The following is a 20445-nucleotide window of genomic DNA, read 5'->3' as shown; positions in this document are numbered from 1 at the left end:
ATGAAAATATTGTCTCAGCCAAGGTTAATCCACATGCAGAAAGTCTCTCGAGATTAGGAGAGTCCATAGTTTTTTCCGAGCGCAGGAACAGGGATCAGTAATAACATCAGTTATGGATAATAGGCCATTTTATTTTCTGGCTCTTTATCCAGTTGCTGATGCCGACTGGGTAAAAATACTGAATCTGAAGCTGCTTAAGATCTTTTTGAATGGACCGAGTTTCAAGCTAAATATGCGAAAGAAAAAAAATGTGTATGAACTGCAAGAACTTATTGTCAGCTTCACTGATGAATAATGACTATGTGCTTGACTTAAGGAAACAGGGTTATGATGGGCTGGAGTTGTTGAATTAATTTAATTTTAAAGCTGGAACCAATTTGGGTAAAAACTGAGAAAATCTCATCTGACAAAACTGTGCAAACACTGATGGGAATTAAAAGTACTTCACAGCATCCCTGTTAAGTTTAATTCAATCTGTGCCCGAGTTTCTTCTATTTTAGTCTAACTTAAGTCATCAACTCTATGAGTAAACAATAATCTCATTTGGATTTAATTCAAAGTAGAAATTATAAATAAGTATTTTTATTTATTTATTTATTTTTTATTGAATCATGATCAGTCTTGCCAATGTGATTTAATTTCTAGTGAAAATCCTTTTTTAAGAGCCTTCAGCAATTTTCTCTAAAAAAAATAAAACATTCTCATTTAAAAAGATCACACTTCAACTGTGACTTTGAGTTTTAAAATGATGTGTTTTTTCAAATTTCCAACGTTTTTAATAACAAGACATTGGCGAATGTTCAGCTTTTATACTCTGGGGGGCAGTGTTGATGCAACGACACATTACATGTCTCTGGAGCGGATATCTACTATAAGTACTTGTTTAATTTTTTCTTCAGATATTAGTTTTAATACATTCACATTTCTTTCTCTGAACTTGGGCACTGTGGATTGCTCTGTCCATGTTTGTGTGATAATTGGCATCAAATTATAGAACACATCTGTGTGCATTACATTTCTGTGCCCGAGCAGCCTCATTTCTACTATTATCCACCCTGTCATACATAAACTCATTCGCTTTAATGCATTCATTGTCAACCTATATTCTATTCTCAATAAGTGTCTTTGATTTGTTGATAAATCAGTACAATTGTTTATGATGAATTTGATAAATGTAAGGCGAGACATGATAATGTAAACATTTCCAAAGCAGCGATTTCCTGGGTTTCAACTAGCAAATGTTAGGTAGGGGAACTTATACGCCTGTTAATTATTTTCAAAAAAGGGTAAGGGTTAATATTAATACATTTTGATAATAATATTATAAATTTGGGTTCTTATTTGAACCTCTAATAACTATGTTATATAATACTATATACATATGTTTACTGATTAAATTATCAGTAACAATGTTGATGTCAGACTAAGTTACAGCAAAGCTAAAAAGCTCATCTCATTATATCAAATACAATGCATCTTTCATGTGATATGTAAATATTACAAATTCAAACTGTGGACAAGAACACATATGTTTGTCTGGGGAGGAAAGAATCTAATTGAGATTGAAGAGTCAACTTAATGCTCAGAGTTTTACAGAAAACATTTTTTTACCTCTCATTAATAGACCTAACATGTCAAAAAGTTTTTCAGAGTATTTTGTATTAGCATTAACACGTGGCTCTGCATTGTTACAATAATGTAGCTTTACGTTACAAAATACATATGGTTTACATACTTCACAGAATCGCGTCTGAATCGTTTAGGCAGTGATCATATTCGTAAGCTTGGTCATACCTTTCAAAGAAAATCAATTCTTTGTGCACCTTGTACGCATCATTAAGGCATAATTTGCTGGTAATTTGTTGCATGTATTCAGTGGTATGTTTCGTGTTTCCTGCTGCAGTCAGTGTTAGCACATACTGGGCTGTTTTAATACTGCTGAGTTAAAGAACTTTAGTGCTGTGTGTTTTGGATTTTACGGATTTCAGACTTGCAGACGAGCAAGAGAGGATTTCTGCCACATTCAGACTTTTCTGCTTTGCATGAAATATTTCATTACAGCCGTAGCAGACATTGCATCCATTATAACGCAGCGTGGCAGCGAGATCTCTCTGGGCAATATTAGAGGAGTATTAATATCATTTCTTCAACATATTTCACTTCACTTCTGGCTCAAGTCAATATTGAGCTTGTATGGAACTCATTATAGTAAGTAAAAGCTGCTTTCTCAGTGCTTTGCCATTTTGTTCCATCTGTTTTGAAGTCACCTGAACATGATCTGAAGCCAGCCAGTCAAGTGACCTGGAATCAATACAGTCCTGCCCAATGGAGGCAAATAAATCAGCCTGGTTCGTTTAACCCATGAGAGTCCTGCTGCATAGCTACAACGGCACAGCTTGTAATAAGAAGGGCATGTTTGATGACAAACCACTTAGTCTAAATTGTTGTTTCTCAGGCAGTTTCAATAGCTTCAAATCTACAAGGCATCTCTCTAAATGTTTACTGGAACAGAGTGGAGTATCACGAGCACATGCACAACCCAGCTTTAGTTCTGTGGCCACGTCAGTATCATTCTTACAAGAAGCAATAAAACGTTTTTGTGTGTGTTGCATTATATTTTTTATCTGGTTCTCTATCAGTATCATTCAATGTATATCCCTGCTTTGTCTCTGACAGTAAGTGATTTATTTAACATATGACTTTTTCAACGGCCTCAGTATATAACCCATAATTATCTCTATATCTGTCATTGCTATATGAGACCGGTGTGACTTTTTTGTTTTTAGATGACATTTCTAAAAATACTACAATTTTACCAATAGCCTCTGATGTGAGATAAAGATATTTTATAGCTTTGACAACATTTTTAAAATATGACTTCACAATAAATTTAGATTCAGCGACAACTTGGTAAAGAGCAATCCCATTAAAACAGCAGGAAACTCATAAAAGTTGAACGTATTACGATCATTGATATGCATATGTATTTTACATTTAGCATTTTGATGGATTGTTGAAAAATGAAAGTAACAGTGCTGGCAGACTGGCATTGTGCAAACTTAAATCAACTTACTGCAAACACAGCTCAGTGGCAATTACTAAAGATGAATTGTGTCATGGTTTGATATTCTGAGACACTGTGAGCCAACAGCACAACTACCAATGATTGCTTTATGATCATTCTTGCACAAGAAGAAAAATGTTCGCCTCTGGGGGAAAGTCACAATTCTGTTGACAGCTTTGGCTCTCTGACTCTGTTATTAAAATATAAACACTGTTTAGCTCTTTGATTATGAGGCTTGCTCAGTCACTTGATTCCATCCCCACATATGAAATATGGTTAGTTGAGTACGAGTTCAGTTGCTTGAAGCTAAAGAAAAAGGCTCAATATTTGATATTTAGGACGTCCTAAATTATGCAAATATCGACCATTTACCAAAAAATCCATGCAGTCAATATTTAGTGACTGAACATTCGCAATATTCAATACAGTTTCCATTACTTTACAAGGCATATATATTAAAAAAAAAATAAAAAAAGGAAGGAGTGGATCCGAACTTTAACTAATACTTATTTGTCCTGCCCATTTCACAGCAGGAATGAAGCGAGTTACTGTCTGCAAAAATGGGCAAATGTATACGTGAAGTATCATTAATCTGCTTTGAAAGCCAAACAACATACAGATCATGTTATTTTTCGATACCCACAATAACTAAAAGCAACCCTGGTGAAAACTGTATGTACGTACTGTCTTTTGAAAAAAAAGAAAAAAAGAAAAAATTTAAATATTCCCTTTAAAAAAATCCTCATACATCACATGACCTAGAATATCAATTAGTGGAAAATTGCAGTAACAGCCAATTAAACTTCCCACAAACGGAAACGTGCTTTTAGGCAAACTGAAAAGCAAATGTTAAACTTACTTTAGTTTTTGCCTCGTGCTGGTCACCTGTTACAGTCGACGTTAAAGTACTTTCCTAAGCCGTAGAAGATTCACAGAAAACCCAAATGAAAACGAATGGGCTTTGTCTGATAAATGAAAGAGCTGCATCTCCAATTTGTGCGCCAGGAAGGATAAGTTGCTCCATCTTTTATGCACAGTCCCCAAACGCTTAATTATCAGAGATAGGTAAGGCAGTGTGGACTGTCGGTGTGCAGATGATTGACAGCGGGGTAAATTGGAGTGGATATGAAGGGGATGTACGATTCTCTTCACGAGCGTCTATATTGATGATCACGAGATTTAGAACGCTTAATCACCAATTCCGTAAATTTCGTTTCTGTTCTATATGAAACGGAGTTGTGTTATGTTGCAGTTACTTGCGGAGCCGTGAGTCTGTGTTGCTCAGTGCTCCCCTCTGTCTGTGGTTCTTTGGTTTCGCCCAAACTTGGTTCAGCATTGAGTTCGTTTGCGCTGCTGTGGGAGAGCGCTCTATTGGAGGAGAAGGACCGTCAGTCCCCTCTCTGCTTTTGCTGTCAATGGCTTTCGGGACTTATTTTATTTGAATGTCTGGGCTTTTTAAGTGACCAATAATGGATATTCTATGGATATTATGGACCATACCGGCCGTAATAGCTGTTGAAGGTAAGCTAATGTTTCCATCCCAACGGTTAAAGACGCATCATCATGCCGGCTTGAGTTTGAGACAAAGCGCGTGTGTGGATGGTTTCTTATTTTCATTAAATCATTCCTCTGCACAGTTTGTGTGTTCCAGTGTGTTCTGTCGTGGCGTCCATAGTGCTAAATATGTGACAAAGAGTCAGCTTGGGCAGGGTATGATAATGGGACACAATGACATATGCTCTCGCGTCTCACAATTGGCTCTCAACGGACCCTATTAACCGGTAATAGCGATAATCACGGGGTGAAGACTGCGGCTTTTTGTTTTGCCCATTCAGCTACGGTTGGATAGAAAATATTAAATATGACGGGCACATCTCTATCTATGGAGGTGTGTCGCTTTCAGTTGTCAAACAGTTTGTGATACACATAGAAAAAGGGAAAACTGACTAGGACGTCTCATTAAACCTGTCAGATTTCTTTTCTTTTTAAAAAAAAATATTTATCAGATTAAACATGCATATATACCAGCTGAACATCCCCCTAGTTTAACTCACAAAGGCTCTTTCAGGTCTGCATGCAGTCAATTGTACACGAAGCTTTGCAAAGCAGTAAAGGGCATCAGTCTGCGTGGCTCAACGCACAATGAAACAGGTTGACTGGTGAAAACACTCATCGTTTGCTGTTATGTGTTTGCAGGAGTATGTTATGTCCCAAAGAAACTGCAGCATAGGCCTTACTTACCACATCTAATTGTGTATTTAAACGTGTAAGATCATGGCACATATAGAGAGTTTATTACTGTAAGATTTACTGCTTCAAAAACATTCACAAATCTAGGAAGCCAAATCTGCTTTATTGTAAACGCATCAGTCTTCACTATATCATTTCTAAATCTAAACTGCAGGTAATTTTGAGTCACTGGACACAGTTTGCCCTTTGACAGGTCAGGAGACACCACACTGAAGAGTGGGAAGTGTCAGCCTAGTCATTTATTCAATCTATTTTGAGGATGCGTACAGAAAACAAATGTGTCTTCTTCCTCTGGTCATTTTAACTAAACCTCATAATTACAGGTGGGGCCAAGAAACTATTTAAAACTAAACCAAATGTAACTGTGGGATAAAACAACAACCCGCCAAAGAAGAAAAGAAAAACGGAAAAAAAAAGAGTCACATTCTTGTTGACACTATAATCCTGTGTACATGTAACATTTATATAGACAGGTTAAAGGACCTGGGAGGCTCCATTTAGGACTGCCAGACATCAAGCTATTTATGGAGCTTACGCTTTCAGTTCAGGTAAAAATCCAAAATTTGAAATGTCACTCCTGCTAGCATGCTTTGCATTACAGATTGTCAGCTTTAGCATTTGTGTAGCAACTTTAAATACAATTTTCTTAGAATGGTCTATCAACAGATACTGCTTAAGGGCAGCCTCATTATTTTAGTATGTGCAGATCAGCCTTTGCAATCATTAATGCTGAGAATGACATACATTTTGTGCAATCTAAAAACTGCACTCATATATTAACAAATTAGAATATAGTGTAATTTTGTGTCATATTTTAGAAGCACGATAAAACTATCTAAATGAGTTTAGATTTAATTTGCGTAAATTGACTGTAACTTCCCACATCATAGTTTTGACATTTTTGAATAGTGACTTCAACTGAAAAAAAATTGAAAATATATTCAGTAAATTTAAAAAAAGTGCCATTAAGATGCTATGGGACATAATCTGCTATATATGTGCATAATAGTCATGACGATTTATTTTCATTTAATTAGATTTTATTGCGATTGCGATTGCTTGAGTGTTATATTAACAGTTATTTATTTTTTTAAACTTTAATTTAACCCTGCTATGCTTTCCGAGTGCAAGGGAAGTGCAGCGAAAGAAAACTGCCAAAAATAACAACAATTTCACACTGAGCAGTGCTCCACTTCCCCTTGTTTTCTCTGTCTCTTAGAAATGCAAACAGTCTCTTAAAAATGCAAACAACCATCGTGTCATTGTTGGTTCTGCTTATGAAATGTAGTTTTCACTGCAGTCTTAGATCATGCATTGCCTCAAACAGCAGACGGCACTTTCCTCAAATAGCCATTTCATTATATTAATAAAATTCTTGCTGTTGATACTCTGTGTGAGAGAGCGGACGCGTAGTATGCGACTTTCGGACTGCGGTGCTTCATTTATTTTTTTTTATTCTGAACCCTGCTAATCCCGTCACCAACTGAATAGAGTCCCACCTCTCATTTCTACCCCGTGACTCACCCTGTTCGACTGTCCAATGAAGTTGCAAGAAGGGTTTACGTAGGTAAAAAAAAGAGTTGAAAAAGAGGTCACTGCAGCTCTAATCCGAAAAAAAACCCTATCCCAGCATGCAACAGAAAAGAGCCCTCCAGTGGATCGTTTTGACTACATTTAGTGAAGGGACACTACATTTCGACGACATGCTCACATACTTCTGTTACCTCTTGCTTATAGCATTATTTACTGAATAAATCATGCTGTCTCATCACATTTCACTGAATGATAAAATGCTACATATACTTTTAGACAAGTTTAGTACAAATAATTTACGATAAAAAGTGAATGTAAATCTTAATATTAGCGATTCTAACAGACTGAATTTCCAGGCAGCAAACATGAAAAGGCGTCTTATTATACAAATAATCAATGAATCGGGCAGGGACCAAGTTGGAGAGGATTAGAGTATTAAAACTGTGGCCGAATTTTGCTAAATTCTAGATGCGTTCCAATTACCCATTTTACAAGTAGTATGTCAACATCACAACCCATCTTAAAGCTACGATAAATGTAAATTGGCCCAGAAACTTCGATGTTTGATTTAGTCTCTGCCTGTTTTCCTCATCATTTCATCTCTATTCAGACTACTACACTGCAGTAGGTTCCACCTCTCCACTCTGTAAATGAAGTCCATTTACCCTGTGGAATGCAAAAAAACTTTTTGATTAGTTATTTTATTGATTTTATTGATATTATTGAATTATTGATTAGTTTTAATGTTAACGGATGCCATGTCTTATTGGTTGAAAATTGAACATTAATGGTTGTTGTACCAAGAAAATGAGCCTAGCTCTGTCAAACATGTCTGAAAACACAGTGGCTTCATCCCTTCCTTTGCTAACCCATTCATTGTCATCAGCATTAAGTTGACAGCAAGGCTCATCTAATTCTGTTGTGCGGAAATTCGCAGGTTCATCCCCAGCCATAAAATTGTTGTAGCCTGTATTGTTACAAGAAGATAAGATTTACAAGTCAGATAATTTGGCTTTTCCACTCTTGACCCCTTTTCTCTTGACACGTTTGCATTTGTACTGTCCAACCATTTTCTGGGAGGATTGGTGTTGCTATGATGCAACAACAATCGCCTTTAGACTTGTATGCGAGTCATTGTTTGGTTCAGTAGGATGATAGATCACTTTGATTCAACCTCTTTTTTCTCCCCGTCTTTGATGGAAACATAATGGGACAGAAACCACAGTAGAAGATGGTGAAGTGGGGTAGAATGAGATCACAGCATGGCGTCTTTAAAAAATTGTCCCACAGATTTGATTGCATTTCAGTATGCGCTGCATTCCTGCAGCTCTGTATTGAAAACTGGAGCCTACTCGGTTGAACATTGGCAAAGACAGGCCATGTTGATGTCTCACATATTAGCAACTTACATACTGTATATTATTTTGATTGCTCTTGTTGTACCCTTTTCTTACACAGTGTAAAATAGTTAGACAGTATAATACACAGTGCATAAAAAGTGTAGCTGTTTTGTTCAGTATGACCCATCCAAGTTCAGTGAAGATGCTTTCATATGTAAATTCAGTGGCTGCTTCTGACCAGAATGGTTTTGAAAGATGTAAGTGGAACAAGGAGACATCATTTGTTTATTTGAAGAATAAAAAAGGACAGATAGAAGCAGGTTCTGAAATTGGATTAGATAAAGGTAAAACGAGCGACCGTATGCAATCCAGTGTTTTCTCAGTCCACCCGATGGGCATATGCAGGGGAGCTGGCCTGCACGCCAACCGCCACAGTAGGCTTTCACAAAGAATCTGTCTCTATTCAAGCCTTAATCCATGCTGCCGAGGGCCCAGGCATTGTCACTTTGCATGCAAAATTTCAATTAGTGCTGGTACCAGTTGTTTCACTTGAAGGGGGTGTCACATTTCTGAGACATCTATGGCTACCTCTAGGGCGAGATTAAAGCGTAAGTATCACTGATTTCCTTAAAAAAATGTTTTGCTCCTCACACTGCACATGGTTACAGACTCTGGGACTGAGCAGGCTTGCTTGACTTTGGCCGCTGCATGTATTCTATGTATTTCTAGACCTTGGTTACATTAATACGATAACAACTATGTTGTATGATACATATTCAAATTTACTATCTAAAAGGCAAACAATTATGGCGAATGGGTCTTTGTTAAAAACCTTCACGCTAGGAATTTTTGTTTTTAGAGGTTTTGGTCCCAGCTGGTTCAGCAAGCGAAATAGCTGCATGCATCGCTCCTGGCATCAGCCTGTTCATGCAATTTAACTTAAGTTTTAGTCCAACATGTGATGGACTGTTTGACACAGTTTCCATGCTTTCAGCTGTTAAAAACTGTCTGTTTTGAGCAACTTTCACAGGCCAACTCTCCAATCTATCCTGCTGTGAACAGTCCCAGACATGTGCCTTCGAGATGTGATGCTAAAATTGTATTTTAATTTGTGGAATAAATTTGAAGGAGGAGTTGAAGTTATTAAGATATAATGTATTAAATAGTAGAATCATACAGTGATGAAGTGTTGTTGAAAGGCCTTCAGATTGTCAAATATTTGGACCTGGGTAGACTTATGAAATCAATGTGAATGTCTTCTTGGTATTTTTAAAAGTGCACCACCTTTCATTCTTGACCACATAGCACTTTAATCAAACCGAAAAGGTGCAACTAATGTCATGTTGACCTAACCAGAATGCGAATCGTTCAGGGAATCTCAGTCAGATGAAGCTACAGAGGCTAAAACAATAGGCTGATATAAGAAGTAGTTAAAATATCCAAGAACACCCTGAAATTTTACTTTGTCTTTATAAAACAGCAAACACACATCTACAAACTTGGACTGTGTGTCATATTTGCATCGAGTTCACATACATTCACATCTGTGAGAGGACTGCAGTTAAGAGAGGCAATATCCACGGATCAACTTAATTTACATCTAAATTTAAAATGCACACGAGTAAGCAGTACATCATACATTATAAACACAGTTTAAGCCACTAAATGGCAACATCAGTAGCCAACTGTGTTACACTGCACAACCTCTACAGACATAGTGGTTAACTACTTACTTTGTAAAGAAAAGTGCACGGTATGCTTGAAGTTCTCTGCAGAAATGGCTTTTTTGAAGTCTTACTTGTGCTGTATCAGAATTCTTCATATTCCTTGGGTCTACTGCAGTTAGGATGACTTTTTTAATCTCTTTAAAAAGGGAACAGGTGTCACTTTGGTCTATAATCGGGCCTGATTAGTTTGCAGAGACCAGATGGTAAGATATGGCTGCTTCTTGATACTATCTGAAATGAAAATATTTCCAGAGTCAACAGGTGTTTCAAGTCTTTCAATATGCCTCTTAATGCTGTCAAAGCATGGCTGGCAAGTGAAAACTAATGACTCATTTAAAAGTAAATATGACTCTCATTTATCCCGGTTCGTATTTGTAGATAAAAAAAAAGTAAAAATAAAGTCTGTAGCAGGGATTTTAGTTTTTCAATGTGACTTGATTAGTTTGGTATCAGAACACACTCAGAATTAACTGCGATACTGGAGGCTTTTAATATATCTATGTACATGGTATGTAACGTGTTTATAAGAAATAGATATTTGAATGCACTTGCACCTTTATAGCTAGAGGTGAGCTTTATTTTTGGGCTGTCTGAATACCAGTTTTTGAGTTTTAGATGAACACATTCTTGTCTGTAGGTCTTAGAATTTTTTAAGACTTCTTTTCACTTTGATTACAACAACATTGTCTGACGAAAGTTTCACATGTACAACAATAGCTTAGAAACTAGATGCTTTCACTCAGGTAACAAACCACATGAACTATGCAGTACATGTGCAAACAACTCTGTTGCAGATGTTGATGTTTGCTCTTATCTGCCAAGTACAAATCACAAAGGGAGGTTCTTGCTTTTCAGATGGAGGCGCAGCTGGCAACGTTCGGTTAAAAAGAAATCACTGGATTTTCTGCTTTATATAAAGTGCTTTATGAAAAGAAAACGAATCAAACAAAAAGCTGCAACACTGTTTGAAAAGTCACTTAATATAAATCTTGTGACTAAGTCTCTGGGATAAGACGTGTGAACTGAAACATAATGTTGACCACGGTGAGTGAAACAGAGGTCAGGGCTGACAGCCGTAATTTCCTCCTTAAAAAAAAACTAATTGCAAAATTGAAAACCAAATACCGTCACTCTGAGCGATCATTGAGTGGTCAAATATTTGTGGCCAGTCATTTTATGCACAAAGGTTTTTGTTCTCTTGTTGAAATAACTGTTTTAAATTCAGCTTCAATAAGGTATTAGTTACTCAAACGATAACCCTGAGCTTGTCCATTAGGTACATTAGGTAAACTCTTGTACTTTTAGCTTGCCATGTTCACAGTTTGATTCCATTACCTAAAGTATATGTCTTTTATTGTTCACCAACTTGTTCACATTAATTTTTTTAACTGATAGCTGATTTAGCTGATTGGATTTTTATAGCCCAAATGAGTCATATCACCAAATTATAGACTCTTGATGAGTAATAACAGAAAGATAGCCCGTAGAGTTTCTCCTCTCACACCTCTCTCCTCTCAGATACCATATCAGTCTCTCCTTTGGCTCTTTCATGTCTGTTGTAGGCATATGCTCAGTCCCACATTTCTGGCTCTAACTGGATTCCTATTAGCAAATACCACTCTAGCCATCGTGGAGGAACAAATCACTGTGGGCAGGGACGGAAACACGTTCCAATAAGAGGTACAATTATTGCAAATGAAAAAGTTTGCAAACAAAACTTAGGCATATTCTTAGGCATATTGTCTGTAGAGGTACTTCCCATGCAGTAAAACGTCTTAGTTAAATTAGAGTTCTTGACTGATAGCATTGCTTTGCCATTTGAAATAAAGCTGACATATGCTTTTTTTCTTGCATATTAGAAGAGGATTGAACTTTACCTCTCCATTACCTTTTTCATATCTCACACAGGAATCTAGATCAAGGATGTTCTTATGTTCTGTTATCTTAATTAGCGCATGTTAATTGGTATTGCAGAATCTCTGGGTAAGTTATATTTATCAGGAAGAGCCTGATTCAACCTAACCCACAGGGACTCAAAGTCATTAGGGGACAGTGAAATTTATTTCCAGATATTGTTCATGACAAAGAATGTGGAAAGACCCTCAAAATGGAATGGCCCAATAAGATTTAGGCATTATTCTTGATCTTAATTTCTCGTGCAGTTTGCTTAATTTGAGAGGATTCTCCATTATCTGGAATCTTAAAATGTTGTGTCCATGTCACTGTATATGCTTTTATTTTTTCCAGATGTTGAAATTGCTTTTCATAAGTCTCAAAATGATAACCGTGTTTTCCCAAAAATCAGATCTGGGCTGATCAGGTTGACTATTATTCATGTCACATCTTCTGAGTGAATATGAGTCATGCACATTCCCAATATGGCGCCTCCAATATTCAACCACCAAAGGCAGCTACTCAGAGCGAGGATGCTAGGAGAAAGAGAGACAGAAGGAAGAGGAGGAGGGAGAGTGTACCCTGAGAGAGGTCAGACCTCGTTTCAGAGACCCACATCCACACACACCCCAGGTACTGTGACACTGCCTTTATGAGTGCGCCGGGAGAACACAAACCCAACGGATTAGTGTCTGTCTCTCAATGTCCCTGGGAGCAGAGCCCCTCGTCCGAGACAAAGCGGGGTTGATTGTGTTGTCATCTGCATCACAAAGGGAAGCCTTTTCTACCTGAACAGCCGCCTGTGCGTCGAGCTACACATCACATCTATCAGCGACTCTGAAGCCACGTGACATCTGCCTTTTGTTTTTCATCCATCTCTGTCTCCCCCATTTCCATTCCCTCTCTCCGGCCCACACCGTCTGTCCACCAGCAGCAAGACCCCTCCCCCATCCCTTCTTAGTGGAAACCTGCATCTTAGTCTGCAACAATATTACAATTTTCTGGTTTTGCTGGTAGTAATGCAGTGTGCATTATCCTGTCTTGCACACAAAGCCAAAGTCTTATTCCTGCTGGGTCTTGCTTGTTAGCTGTATCTCAGGACTGCCAACATGCTTCAGACAAAAACCCAGTAGCTAACTGTCTGACCCTAACAGGTCTATCAGCCTTTCACGGACAGAGAGAACACCGCATCTGAGGTGATGCCAGTGACTGGATGTGTTTTATCTGATTAGTGTATTTAGCAGGCAGGGCCTGCTCTTCTATGACTGATGACTGTTGATGACGTAGCTGACTCTTAACAACCACAACAGAAGTAGATCAAGCGTCTGTCTTTGGATTATCTTCTCAAGCCTGTACACACATGTATTTATAATAAGCCTCAGCATTGTTTTAATACGCTGTGCTGTATTTAATCATTACTGCACAAAAACAAAAGGTTTACTTTTTTAATCCACAACTTAAAACTTATGAATACACACTGATACAAACTGAATAGAGTTTGACATTTGAAATCCGATGGAGGCATGGAAACTGAGAGAATGACTTTTTGTGTCCTCAAGTGTGATAGTTTCTATTCACAAGTAATTGCATTAGCTCAGAGAATAGGGAATTAACACAAGGCAATTAACTGATTTGGCCTTTGGCTGTGACTTGTCTGGTTTTTGAGAGTTGGATCGTATCCTGTATTTTACTAAATTAATTTGGAAATTGCTTTCAGAACCTTGTAAACCCTAAAATACAAAAACTTGGCCCTTTATGTAATTCAGTCAAATAAACGAGTAAACAAAACATTATTAGTGCATAGCAAACAGTTACTGAAAGATGTGATTAATTGTGATGAAATTATAGTAACGATGAAAAGCACAAAGAATTCAGGATGAAATGTTAAGAAGTCCAAACAACAGCAGGATAATCAGACTTTTAGTGCTTAGCTTCCTGTAGTCCAATCACAGAGGAATGCTAAGCCTCAATACTTTTTTGTTGAAACCAAATTTGTTATTTTGGCATTAACTTTTAAGATATTGTTAATTACATTGTCCATGTTCTTTGCTGCATATGCAATATAAGTACCATTTGGCTTCTGCTATAACATTATTAACTCACCTGAAGAGCATGTAAAAATAAGGCCATGTTGGTTTATCTATACACTTATGTACAAAAACAAAGGGACTTTTGTTTCTTGACTGGCAGTTTGAACATCTTAAATTGCATGGCAACTTGTGAGATCATATATATTCAAAAATAAATAAATATGCACAGTTTGTACAGTACAAAATTAACATTTTAAGTACCAAAAAACTGTCGGTTTATCAAGCATAACTTGGTAAAACTCAAGATGGCTTGTACATCAGTTTGTTTGTGTTCACTTGAGACACTGGAGCGCACGGTTGAGCCTAATGTGGTTTAACTGTGACGTCTTTTAATGAAACATATTCATCATTTGGATTATTGGTGAGAGCCAGGACTTAGCATTTTTCTCTTTTTCTTTGACCTGATCCTATTCCAATCAGTCAGCCTCTGAAAACAGCTCTAAAATCAATAGCCCAGACTCAGCAAAGATTAGACTCCTATTACTGTGTTTATGGCGCTCTGTCAACTGACACCTCATCCAAGTTGTTTCATATTCAGCAAAGCTGACGATAAATATTGGGCAGATTTGGGAAGTAAGTGGATCAAATGGAGGTTCCCATTCATCGGTATCTGCCATGCTAACACTTGTAAAAGTCTGTGTTATTGTAATAACTAATATCTTGTTCCCTTCTTGTTGCACCCAAAGTTTCATTGTTAACTTTTTCTAATTTCAAACCTCTTAAAGCCATTCAGAAGGAAATAGTATCTCTAAAACTCATGCCTACAATTATGTTAAGCTACCAAAGAAAGACAGATACATGTCCTTTGGGGTCAATAAAACAATGTCTGGAATCACAAAGCAGCATTGAGGGTTACTGACAAAACAGGAGTCATGTACATAAGGAGATGGTGAAATGATGACTGGTTTCCATGCCTTCCCTTGGCAGGAACCTTTGACGTAGGAATCACAATGGATCATTTGGGAGGGCAGCTGGAAAATCCATATAGAATCTCGGGAGACCTGCTGTGCCTGTGAAATCAATACAAAGATCCAGCTGAGACCATTAAATGAAATGCATGTTATATGATAGGGTTAAACATACATAATATTATTATTGCAGCATCCAAATAGGTTTTTCATCTGCAGATAATGCTAGCAGGAATGGATGCCAAACATTGCCTTTATTGTATGTGATGGATGCACGGTTATATGTAACACATACGAGTGAGTCCAACATGGATCATTTGAAGTCCTGCATTATTTAATCTGTCCTTCGTTATGGTTGATAACCAGAAAAGGAGTGCAACAGATTGCAACACTTTCAGAGAAGACCAGAACACCAACAGGCACAGCTTTGGTGGCACCAAGGGTCAGAACTCCAAGCCACAGAGTCTTGTTGAAGCTCCAAAAGCTCTGAGTGCTGGACAAAGAGAAACTTTCGCTCTAATCTTTAGGACAGAATGAGTTTAAGCTCCAAGGACACTGCTAAAAGGAGGGAAGAGTGTTTTGGCATGGCTAGCTCCTGCTGTGAGGCTGTGGAAAAGTGTGTCATCATGGATTGGGGTTTGGCATGCTGTCCTATAGAAAAAGCCTGATATTTGCCTGTATGGAATTATAATTGCATGTAAATTTACAGTTTTCAATCCTGCAGTAAAATCTTTGCAGCTATATATCTTTATAGTCTGTGTCTAATTTTGTAAGAAAATTAGCTGTTTGATTGAGCAGAGCCTTGGAATGAAAGACTTTACTGTTTCAAAGTAAAGTATTTCATTCAGGATTTCATCCTAAGTGCTGTACAGTATTACAGTACAATAAAGGAATAAAAAAAATCTGGCTTGGGTGGGCTCAGCAGGGAAGAAACCCCAAACTAGGGTACAATTCCTTGCATGCTGTGTGTAGTGTGGTAACGCCCCAGCTTGGTTACACCTCATCTGAGAACTTTAAAGCTGCTCTCCTTTAAAAATGATTTGACACCTTGTAGTGGTCAGGCAGGCATACTACGTGCATGTAGTGCCTGTGGGAGTTTAGGGGGTTACTGTCAGGGACCCTGATGGTTTGAGTGATTGAAAAGGCATTTTTGGGATTAGTGGCCTGTCCTCATCTGTGAGACGCTCTATTGGCTGGACAGCTTTCCGAGCCTGGCATAGTTCAGAGTGATGGAGTAGGTTGACCTCACTTTCCTCACTCTGCTGACATACAGTCTTTCACATTACTAAATGCCCACACTGTACATACCAACTCAAACTGCTTTCCCCACATAACACGTGTAATTACAAAGACAGGTATTTTATACATTTTTGCTACCAATTAAAAGAAATACATTGAGAGTGATCATTAAAATTCCTGCTCCAAATATCCTCTGGGCACGCTGAATTCAGTAGTTTTAACACAAAGGCAATTGTTTTGACTTATAGCTTCAGCTTGCCGTTCTGAGCAAAATGAAAAGGCTGTGTGTCATTTCAGCATATGACCAAGCTCGTCTTTCTTTCGTAACAGCCAATAAACCTATACATTATGCAAAAAATATATTTCCCTTCATCGCGGTGCCTACAGTAATATGTCCTATTTCTGAGAAATGTGAAATTGAGACCTATATTGTTTCCTCCTTACAGGCAGATTTTTGGTTTGGGCACATCCTAATCTCTGTTTAACAGATACCGACATGCTTAATTTCTGTCTCTTGTTCTTTATATGTTTCTCACATACATAAAATGTATGAATACTTCTACCTACACTATTTCAAACCAGACACCCGCAGTGTTGGGCTGTCAGGGTTTTTTTGGAATTTTGGCATTAACTTGGAAACTCAAGACTTGAGGCTGGATTAGTCACAAAGAGGTGTTAACACAAGGTTAGGGCAAAAATGGCCTTTCAGCTAATATTTTGTAATAAAAAGAATAAATCCTTCCTTTACATACTTTTTCTTCAATATTTTGAGATTTTGGAAACATTACATTAACATTCCTTAGATAGACTTGAGCTGTGTCTTCAGGAGCTTTATGTATAAGTTTGCTGGGTACAGCAGTCTTTATGGCTTTGCTTGAAAAAACATGAATTGTAGTTAAAAAGTCTTGACTTTTTTGTGAAGCCTGGGTAAAAATAATCTGCTAAATCTGGCACAGTTTGACAACACAGACAGCAATGATTTTATCCTTTAAGTCTGTCACATGATCATGTGCTGCTGTCCCTCTGTCACTGCCGGTAGATGAGCTTTTTGATGTACTAAGATACATAGTCTTGTTCTAATTTTTTATATCTACGATTTATATCCATGTATTTGCACAGGTGTTGTTTAGTTGAGTTTAGTTCTAACAAAGTACTTGATTAGGATTTGGAATATATAGGCTTGTACTTAAACAAATACCCCATTAAGTACCCCATACAAATTTCCTTTTTTCTGCCTCACCAGGTGACGAGCCTTTTGCAAAAGACAAAAAGTGTGGCGCTGCAATGAAAGTAAAATGCACAATTCAAGCCAGTCAACTAAAAAGCAACATTTTTGTTTGTGACTATTTCATTGTTTGGGAGAATGAGTTGGTTATATAATGGTATTGCCATTACCATGGAAGTGTTTGAGACTTCAAAGCATTCTACGAAGAATCTCACCAAATCCGGGTTGGATCAGACTGGATCAGCTGTGACTTTCAACTTATTGTGACATTCAAAGCAGCACATTTATGAAATTGAGATTGTTAATACAAAAATAGCAGGTACTGAAGTGATTTAAAGAAATGGTTCTGGAATTGTTTCATAGACAGGTTCAACGAACTAAACTGTTAAAAGAGCTTTAGAGCTAAAGAGCTAAAAAGAGCTAAAGAGCATATCAAACCACAATAAAAGTGCAGTTTTGAATGTTTCACAGTACTCCAAACAACATACAGATACATAATAGTATAAGTTAGTATGAAGCTTGATTAAAGGCCTTTTAGATATGACAACCATAAGATTCCAGGCTCTTTGAATATTCATGATATAACATGATATAACAAATTATGTAAGTCAGCAATAACTGATTAATGTAGTATGCTTCTTCAAGTCTAAACCTAGGCGTCTCAGAAAACTTTCCTATGCTGTAGATACGTAATAAAATTGGTGCTCAGGGTAAGGATTATTGTCATGATCAATGTCAAAAATAATTAGGCACCCACTAACAGTGTTTGCACAATTGTTCTCACCGCCAAAAGAAGACAAAAGCTCTTCAGGTTTAGAATACACTGATTGCACAGAGACTAACAATGTTTAGGTCACAAGGAGAACTGGTTGCTGATGAAAATCTATTGCCTGAAGAGAGCATTTTAACCTTGGAACAGTTTCCAAACACAACACTCATGACGTATGGTACTTTACCAATAGTCACAGATGTAAATTTAATCTGGACAATCCACCATGGGTGCATTTACTGTGACATTACTTTAGAAGAAGTAGTCTAGCTATTATTCTCTAACAAATGGTCATTTATGTTTTAACCAGATCATATGTTTCAGAAAGCATCTGCTTCAACAAAAGGAAACTACTTCTTGTGGCTTTGCCTTTCAATTGTTGCAAAGAAGTGGAACAAAGAGTTCACAATGCTTAATCCCTCATCTGACAAAAGAAGTGTGTTAAATTCCTTACACCCTTGCACTCATGTTGGGTAGGTAGAGGGCACTTCTCAACAGCTCACTCTTAAATCCTCATTTCAAAACACCTCATTTTCAGCCATCTTTATCTCCTTTGTTCTGCTCCAGGCCTGTTCCCTACAAAAAATCTCCTTGCTGTCCTTTCTCTGACCAGCCACCACCTGTCATCCCAATGCTAATGTGAAACATTAATGGCAGCTTGAATAGAAATACATTACCTGTCATCCTGTCTCTAGATTAGGACTTCTCTGCTGTCAAATGATTTAAGGGCCCTTTGCTTCATTGTCAAGAGAGACATGATTGTGCCTTTGGCCATAAAAAAACATATGTGCTTTTTTTTTTTGAAGGTGTCAAGCAATCAGCACCAGATGTGTAGTGAATGGTGTTTTTTTTTCTCTCACATGAGCGTGTGTCTGACACTGCGTACAGCTGCGTGGTGGAAGAGTTAAGTCCGTTTCACGGGGAGTGAGGAGGAGGTGAGAAGCAGCAGGTCTAATTGACGCGCTTAATGGGCTGTCTGAAACCATCATTCTTCCCGACATTGCACATGGAGAAGCTCATCATCACTGAATTGAATCTGATTCAACAGCTCTTATATAAAGACAAGCTATTGGCTAAGACAGGACATTTTTAAATATGTAAACATCGCTTGATGAATATTGTCATACTTGACTCTATCACAGCAGATGTGTGATATTTGTGGAGGGGAAGATTTATTTTGTTTCCTCTGAAGAACCCTTTCGTCGTTATTCAAACAGCATTCTATATTGGCAAAATGTCATTTTAACTTCTGTTTGTAGTTTTAAAATTGGATGCTCCACTTTTAGCTTTAACATTACATAAGTTGCTTACTTTCTGTGCAATCTAGTCTAACTGATTCTGGCAAAAGAAATGGTCTGATATTTTGTATTTCTTTTGTGTGTTTTTTTGTTTGTTTTTCCCAAAAAGAAGAATTCCCAAAAGAATCAGATCATCACTGAAAACTGTGTTGAAAATGCAGTTGGAACATGCTTTCATTTGCTTCAATATATGTATATATATATAAATATATGGATAAATAAAAATATTTTGGTTGTTTTCCCAGCCTTAGTTAGCTTCAAGCCGGTCCCAACCACATCTCTCCATAGTCCCAGTCCGCTTTGCCTGGCTGTAGTCCCAGCAATATGCTTATTCCCAGCTCTGTCTCTGTTCGTCCCACTTCAGCCACAGCCCAGATCCCTACTCAGCTCTCAGTTCCAATGAAAAGCATACTTGATGAGAGGAAGGTTTTATGTACTGTGCACACAGCAAAACATTTTTGAACAAGCTGTTTCAGTGGGAACCTTTTAGCTGCTCTTACTGGAGCGGTTAGGTATCCTTGTCTTGCTCAAGGGCATCACAGTGAAACAGAATAGAAAGCATGGTTTGTTCATTTAGCCAACTGGTTTTTCTAGCCATGTGGCTACCACTGACTGAGTGTAGCATTGGCAGGGGAGACATAAAACAGGCGGGTAAGTCGATTGGTTATATTAAACATCACTGACACTGTGAATTGCTCCTTTGGGATTTATGTTGAAAAAGGTGCAAGGTTGTGTCAGAGGCAAAGTGTGGTCAGGTTTAGTGAACAGACATCCATTATATCAGGGCTTTGCAGCTGGATCACATATTTCCCAGCAACCACGCAAGTCTTGTCGTGGAGGTCTGTGGACGAATTTGTGGTGTGCAAGTTATGCCTAGATTGATATCATGTGAACTTGAGAAAGAGACACAGTGCCTGAAACACATTAATAGAGAAATTATTAATTTTTTTTGTTTTAGTTACATGGTGAAGTAAGAAGGTTCATTTTCACAAGCTCTTCCACAAAAAATAGCAAATAATGATTTGACTACAAGGGAGTGTAGATGGCATTAATTACTGTAAGTTTTATACTGATAAAACATTTACAATTCAAACTGTGGAAACCGTGTT

At 37.6% G+C, this 20445-nt stretch overlaps 1 protein-coding gene across 2 annotated transcripts in view; it reads left to right on the top strand.

Moving 5' to 3' along the window:
* The first annotated feature begins 4422 nt into the window (after window positions 1-4422).
* Window positions 4423-20445, top strand: part of ephb2b (eph receptor B2b) — a 112674-nt gene continuing 96651 nt past the window's right edge. For both annotated transcript variants that reach the window (XM_072381612.1, XM_072381611.1), the window contains exon 1: window positions 4423-4585. In XM_072381612.1, the coding sequence (XP_072237713.1) occupies window positions 4534-4585 (52 nt within the window). In that variant the 5' untranslated portion in view covers window positions 4423-4533. The remainder of the gene's footprint in view (window positions 4586-20445) is intronic.

The sequence above is a fragment of the Leuresthes tenuis genome, unplaced genomic scaffold, assembly GCF_036924035.1.
Source record: "Leuresthes tenuis unplaced genomic scaffold, fLeuTen1.0.hap1 SCAF_3, whole genome shotgun sequence".
NCBI lineage: Eukaryota > Metazoa > Chordata > Actinopteri > Atheriniformes > Atherinopsidae > Leuresthes > Leuresthes tenuis.
Note: the sequence above shows the minus strand (reverse complement) of the source record. Positions and strands in the feature narration are given on the sequence as shown.